The sequence below is a fragment of the Lissotriton vulgaris genome, chromosome 8, assembly GCF_964263255.1.
Source record: "Lissotriton vulgaris chromosome 8, aLisVul1.2, whole genome shotgun sequence".
Taxonomy (NCBI): domain Eukaryota; kingdom Metazoa; phylum Chordata; class Amphibia; order Caudata; family Salamandridae; genus Lissotriton; species Lissotriton vulgaris.
In genome coordinates, this window is record NC_141696.1 from 791,824,433 (window position 1) to 791,832,313 (window position 7,881).

General features: G+C 37.6%; 1 protein-coding gene across 1 annotated transcript in view; it reads left to right on the top strand.

Moving 5' to 3' along the window:
• The window catches only part of DPH3 (diphthamide biosynthesis 3), a 46,870-nt gene extending 40,745 nt beyond the window's left edge, over positions 1 to 6,125 (top strand). Inside the window, exon 3 of the mRNA XM_086934669.1 lies at positions 3,700 to 6,125. Coding sequence (XP_086790795.1) covers positions 3,700 to 3,768 — 69 coding nt within the window. The 3' untranslated portion in view covers positions 3,769 to 6,125. The remainder of the gene's footprint in view (positions 1 to 3,699) is intronic.
• Positions 6,126 to 7,881: the final 1,756 nt, after the last annotated feature.

Consider the following 7,881-nt stretch of genomic DNA (forward strand, 5'->3'; position numbering starts at 1 on the left):
CTGTAATGACCTGCCTTGAAAAATCATAAAAATATTACCAGACCTACAGGTCTTGTGATTTTAATAATCTACTTGACCTAACTGTAATGTACTTGACCCGTCAACTGGCCTTTAACTGTGTGATCCTAGAGAAATATTTTATTTCGCATGGACGCTCTTTTCTACATTATCCTTCAAATATGCAAGTTCAGCATTTCTGCTGAACAAAAACCTATTTTGGTTGATGTAATAGACTTGCTGCATGTATAAAGGTACACATGACCCTGACTTGCCTCTTACTTTACTTAGTGTACTAATAGCATGGTCATCAGGGCGAGGCGGGAATGTTTCTCAGTTCATGTTTAAAAACTCACTTTTAATAAATACATGACTAAAGCATGATGTGGTAGGGCACTGTCATTTACAAAAGGCATATTTTCCATTAAAACGCACAATTTTACCAATAACACAATATAACTTACAATCTGTGGACACTGGGTTTCAGCAACAATATTTATAATATGCACATCACCAAGTAAAGAGATCTGATTTGTTTTAATCCTATTAAGCTCTTTTTGATCTGTTTGGTTTTCATCCTATTAAAATCTTTGTTTTCATTATACAGAATTACTAAAATGTGCTTTCATTACAACTGCAATATAGTTTGAAATGTTTGTGCAGTCCATTTACAAGCTATTTATATGTTGTGTTGGGAATACAAACTTGACACCCCACAGCCTTTCGTGTCAGTGTTTGTACAGCACAATTGTTCGACTGTTCACTTTTACAAAATCCTCTATTTTTGCAGTCCGACAAAGAAAAGTAAATAACAACCACCAGGATAAAATAAGCAGAAAATTGCAACAAGACATAAGCTGGCATTTGACCTCTGTCTCTGAATGCAGAACAAACGTAACAAGATGAAAACAAGATTTTCTTGAGCAGTTTATGACCCAAGAGTCGTTAATCGTACTTCATTATGAAGCTTATCATCCAACCTAAGTTCCAAACCCCTATTTGATGGTTAACGCTATATTTATCGTACGTGAGGCATCGGTGCTATATTATATTAGCGGTCATTTCTAGTGAAGGGTTATTATTTCTATTTCCTGGACTTTGGTTCTATACAAGTTTTACATTGGAAATGTTTGTTCTTACGTCCCTCTTCTACCTCTTCATCTGCAAGCACATTCTTTACCTTTTAATAAGCTACTCACTTCAAAGTTGTCCTCCCTTGTAGTGGTATCAAAATGGCTTTTCCAATTTGAGCTAGCCATGCTGTCTTAGGCTTGCTCTATTTTAAAGTTTGAGTAGCTCCCCTCTTCTTCATAAGCCCCTTTTGGAGTTGATAAACCAAGATCTTCTTGCTGTCTTCAACATACTGCCTTTTGAGTGTGAAAAGAGACTTCAAGTTCACATAGAGCCTTACCCTATTTAGTGTTTAATTAATTCTTGACTGTATTCACTTGGCATTGGGCAGGTTACGAGACCTTCCTTTGTGCCCATCCTCCTTAACCTCAGAACCTGCTACACACATACTTTAGCCATACCCACCCATCAGGCTTTTGTAAAATAATGGGAAAGGGTTGGGACTAGCAGGAGGTTAAGACAAGGGAAAGTCAGGGTGCTATGTTACGGCTATGCCAGACATTCGGCATATACAAAAACCCAGTGCATTCCTTATTACAAGCTGGCAGCCTCCGTCGCTACTACTCATGCCCCCACAAAGACTAGAACAAGGCTCCACCAGAAAGCAGGCAACAACAAGTAGAAACTGAATAGAATCCCAGAAAAGACAGCATTGCATATAGACATCAGCACAAAAGAGAATAAGTTGCAAGATAGTGAGCATTATAAGCACAGTAGGTGGAAATCTGCAGTGACCCATGTGAGTTTAGTTCTTCCTGCTCCCACTCTGGGAGGGGCATAGCAGATCTATTAGATGAGGCTCTTCTCTGGACTTAGAGTGTGGCCAAAAGCCATGCCGTTGCTTAACCATCAGGCCACCTAAAAACTCTTCATTTGACTCTGCTTTCAGGGTGCATCCATCTGCCAAGTACTGCAACCAGTGTCCCTTTCCTTAGTGCCCATTTTGTCAATGAGGTTTATGCTTTTTAATGTATTTTTTCTATCTGTACCTTTAAATGCCATTCTCTCAGCCACCATCTTAGATTAACCGTAAACTATTTTAAAGCTGGCAAATGCTTGTGCCCTGTGATCCCAACTAGCAAAATTAGTCGCCTTCTTAATCGCAGTCATAGCAAGATGGTGGCAGAGCTTGTACTGACATGTGTGAGCTCAACCACTATCTTGCTTGATTGCCATCTCTTCCAAACAGGGACTTGCATCCCGCTATCACTTCTGGATCTGCAGGCTGATGGTTATTGCAAACTCTTGAAAGTGATGACCCTGGACTACCATCTTAGAACGGGGGACAGGACTTCTGTACATCCCAGGGGGACCATGAATCCCTTTGCACATTTGTGGCAGAACATTTTTCATGCTTTGCCCTCCCCAAATTCATTTCTTTATTTTATGGTGGTTTGGGTGTCCTACCTTCCCGTCCACCTCCTACTTCAGATTTCTTTCCAACACATGGTAAACATCCCAAGGGAAAGCAAAGAACTGTACTTGAGAGAACCATACCTCTGCCAAATTGTTTGCAGATTTGTCAGACAATAACAGTCAATAACAAACCAAATATTGCATTGGCTATGGAATACCCAAAATAATCATAACTACAAAGTCGCTTTCAGAAACTTTGCCATCATTTCTTAAATATCAGGTGATGAGATGGTATGGTTACAATCTAAAATCCACAGAAATTCTCCATTTATGTTAAACTCTTGAACCATAACATCCTCCCCATCACTGTTTGGATCTGATTTGCGGGATGACATGTCACCTCATAATGATATCCCTGAGTCTTTACTCTGGATGCTTATAACCATACATCGTATAAACCTTCTTAGTAAGTTTTTGTACACAATGTGGTTTCGAAAGCTGTTACAGAAGCATGTTGTGAAACTATAATACCACGTTCATCCACAGTTACTGCTGCATCTATTGTATTTTAAACCTGCTATCCAGTCTTGCTGCAGGCCTTGGATGTGAGCTGAAGACTGCTACAAATATGAAACTTTACATTTTTGTTTTGTTGTTGTGTTTTTTTTAGAATAGTATTTTGTATTGATAAATGTTTATGAAATACCAAATGGTATTCAAAATATAAGTTCAGTTTATTGAATAAATGAGAGTAATTTTAAAAATTGTTATCTCACCTCTTGAGATAGTTATTTCTAGAATCATTACCCGCCCACAACGCTTAAAGTTGTTAGTAGCAGCCCTGTGAATATCCTTAGGTGCAGATTCACCAATCCATGGTACATTCGTGAATATACTTCTTCCTTGTCTTATAGTGTTTGATTTATTTATTCAAACTAATGTATAACTTTTAATTTTTCCAAAAGTATTATTTCTTTTATTGCTCATATTACCTCAATATTATGACTGATTAGTAAAATCATGTGAATTAACTATTCTTGAATTCTACACTATTCTTGGATCATTTTGAGATATTGTGTATTTTATCCTTTCTCAGTTTAGCCTAATGTTTAAAACAGTTTTGCAGCAAGGCACAGCGTAATGTTTCAATTGCAGAATCTGTGCATTTGGCAAACTAACAACAGCAACTAATGGATTTATGTATTTTTATTCTAGGAATTGTTCATGACCGGTGAAGTCGTCTCTGCTTCTTCCTCCAGCAAAACTGATTTGGTGAAATGTTAAACATCTTTTAAGTAAAAAAAAAACTTGAAAAGTTAGCTGCTGGTGATATTCAGTTGGATACAATAATGCTGCCAAAAGTGTCAAGGACCCCGGGAATCTGAAAATAATGTGGGAAAATGGACTTCTCTGAAACTTTATTCACTAGCACCTGTTAAGACATTGTAAATGTAGCTTATGGGGGCGCTGGCAACGGTTCGGCAGTTGTACTTTATCGGACAAGGCAAGATAGTACTGTGGAATTTTTATATTATCCACAATTTCTATATGCACATATTTTTTTCAGAGAATTTTATTTTAGGTCATCCTAAGTGAAGACTGGAAACGTTTTCATGTGGTGGTTTGAGTACACATGTGGTATGTGTTATTCCCTGTTTAACTAAGAACTTTTTGCTCAGGCCACATTTATCTTTCAACAACAAAATGGTAATGGATTATTTATTGCCAAATAGGTTTCGCTGTATCATGAAAGGGGATCTTTACATCAATGTCTCCTGCACATAATTTGACTTGGCTTCCACCGCACTAAGTTCATGATTTTAAGCATCACTGTACCCCCATATAGGTCCTAATGATTTGTTTTATTTAGAGAACTGCCCTTAAAGCATACATATTATATATGCATATTTTGCAACATTGTTCCATGATCTTCAAATATGTATTTTTTTTGTATGATTGGGACTCCCTGGAATACTTTTGAAATTACTTTGTTAAAAATATGCAGAACAAAAGCAAGATAACTACTTCTACCTTTTGAAATTGTTTTAGTTTGAAATGCAGTTGAGTTTTTTATGTTGAAAAGTAAGCCAAATGTTATATCAGAGAAAGGGAGCACAAGGTTCAAGCATAGCTATCAATTCTTAATTTTCGTACAGTAGACTCTTGGATATATTGGAATATGAGATGTTCAAATGACTAAAATGCATTTTCGCATGAACTAAAATCAATAGAGCTGGCATTCAACAATCAGTCTTGCCTAGAATAGGTCATTCAGACAAAAATATTCTTTTTATTACCAAAAATTGTATTAGTTGCTCTGATCTTTTCCTTTCACTTCTTTTAGACCTCTTTCAGCTTCGGTTTAAACTTGGAACAATTTGTTTTGTAAGCATATTTATCTTTCAGTATGTTTGCCTCTTTGCTTTCTAGAGAAAGGTTTACAAACATTGCTTTTACAGTTATCTGCTGTGCAGTTGCTGTTAAGAGACTGAATTTCTTTAAAATGAGTATCTGATTTACAGGCACAATGTACACTGTTATGTAAATGGTTTATTATTCTATTCCTCCTCGGTTTAAAAAATACTAGGATCTCAGTTTGGAAAATAGTGCATGTTCACTCCCATGCAAATCTAAACTATGGAATAGCAGAGATGAACACCCATTGATTTTGACGCTGCCCTCTATGTACAAGGGCAGCGTACATAGGAGGCAGCGCCAAAATTAAGACCAGGTAAAACCTGGTCGTAAGTTGGCGAAACGAGGAGAAATGTATTATTTCTCTTCGTTTTTGCTTTTTCCATGTGTGCTGCCTTGTGCAGCATAACATCGAAAAACTTAAATGCCATGGATTGTTTATGTACAAGAAGGTCCCTCTTCCCGTATATAAACAATCTTTTTTTAAAATGCCATTTTGAGACTTTCATGTGTGCTGCATTAAGCAGCACACGCGAAAGTGCCATAATGGCATTTCAGGATTGTTTATGTGCAGGAAGGGACACCTCCTACACATAAACAATCCTCCCTTGCACCCAGACACCCTTGCACTATGGTGAAAGGGTGACTGCATTGGCGGTATACTGCTAAGTGTAGCATCATCGCAGGGGAAAACGCAAGGCTGCACCATATCGTTGTCAATATGGTGCAGCCTTGCGTTTTAGAAGTGGCAGTGTGAGGCGTTAAGCCATGATGGCTAATGTCTCACTCCGCCACTTCTATTGTACATATCCCCCTATGTATCTTGATTTTGGTTTTGTAGACAACACAATTCGAAGTTTAAATACCATTGTTCATAGTAAATGAATGAAAGTATAACATGAAATTAAAAAATCCTCTTTCTGGAGAATTGTTCTATCAAAATTTTTACTTTTGATGTTTGATGAGTATTATTTGCTAATTAGTAAGTGCATTTTACGAAGCAAGAGGTCCACGGCTGGAATCTTTTGTGGGTGTTTGCTGCTTTTTGTTTTTCATTTAAATTTAGCAAGCAGTTCTACAGAATGAACATTTTTATTTAGTTTCAACTGTGATATTCATTAGTTGTGACTCCACCATTGAACAGAAAGTGCAGAGGCTTATACATTTAAATATATATTTATCATTTTTCTCATGTGAAAAATAAAAAATACTGTACTTTTCAGGTATTTGCTTGAACCTCTTTTTTTAATGTTGTTTTTTCTTCCAGGTTTTTTTTTTCAATGACGGGCTGCATGTTAATGTCTAAATGTAAATGGATCTTTACTGTTTCTCTCCATTAAAACCTAAGAGCCCTAGTTACAAGGTCCCTTACATGAATGTCAGAAATATTCTTTTAGGATTATTCAACATCTGGAGCAAATTCTCAGATGTTTATGGGTTAAAAGAGAATTCCAGGAGTGCTCAAAAAAACTAAGACTGGGCTAATTTGAAATTACGCCGGCATTCCTGGAATTTGTTACCAACATTTTGCCATAATGCCACTTTGTGTAATATATGCCATTTGTGCTAAAAACTCACAGCAAACTCACAGAAACATCAGATTGTGAGTGGCTGTTGTTCACGATGCTTTCGTTTTTTTTGCTCAATTCTTTTGTGCAAAATGCATCCCTGCATCAAACATTTATCTAAAGACACATTTTTTTCTGAAATATAGCACAAACTGTCAGTTTTTCTTTTCACACAATTATTTGAATGCGTATTATGCAAATTTTGCACACCCTTAAAGAAACCCTTGAGTACTCCAAGGGCTAAAATTTACAAATGCATGTTTTCCACCAGAGGGAAAAATCTGCATGCATAAATTTGATGGAAACGTGTTGGTACATTTAGTGTACTTTTATTTTTATTTCTCCACAGAGAAAACATGTTCTTCGGTGGAGAAATATTTTTCCTTCCTATTAAATGATGAAGTTTTTCTGTAGTAATCTGCTTCTTATGTAATGCATCTCCCTGGCCCTGGTTCTCTGCCTGGTGCTCTAGCTATATGATGTCATTTGGAATGTTATGGATGTTTGTACTTGAAGGTGGAGCTGTTGGAGAAGATGGGCTGAGCAGCCAGGAGGCTGCTCCTGGTGGGGCTTATACTAAGACTTATATTGGAATTTACTACGCTGTGACTTGAAGAATAAACTACAACTACTAGGGCTGTCTACCAGACTTCATTGATTTCTACAGTTTCCTTCATGGTCACACCCATGAAATATATTTATACCATTGACAGGAGTGCCCTTGTGTGCATTACACGGTGAGAAAGTACTTGTCACTTCACCAAAATGTTCAAATGTGTAAGTGTTTTTCAGGAAGAATCGTGCCTTACTAATCTACAACAACACTACTTTTGTAAATGTAAAATATTCACCATTTTGACAGAATTCTGCATTTGCAAATTCATTATACTCCCCCCTCCCCCATCCTAATTCTGATTATGTAATTCTCTTCAATCTTTCTGAGAAGTTTGTGCACTGTTCGAGACACCCTGCCCAGTCTTATTTTTTCAAGCAACCCGAACAATCTCAATGTCTTCCATCTCAGTGACTTTATTATATAGGAACTGTGTTAGTCTCCTCTGTAGGTCTAGTATTTCCAACGTCAAATCCCCCCGCCTAACAACTTTTTTTTCCTCTAGCCAAGGCGTTGTTTCTGGTTCAGATACATCATTGTGGGGGTTAATGTTTTGATTTGTTCTGCATTCCGTCCATCAACTGTGTGTCTTTTGCTTTCTGGCCCTAAGTGCACCGGGTATGCCCAGACGTGGGTCCCTGGCTCACTGTGCCACTGGATTCAAGCTATCCTGGCTGATGAGGGGTGAAACCCCGAAACCATTTCTAGGATGCTTGTTTCCGGTCCAGGGAGGACCTGGCTTGGCAGTTTGGGCTGAACTGTTCCCATGAGGCACAGGGTCAAGACTGATTTGCATATGGC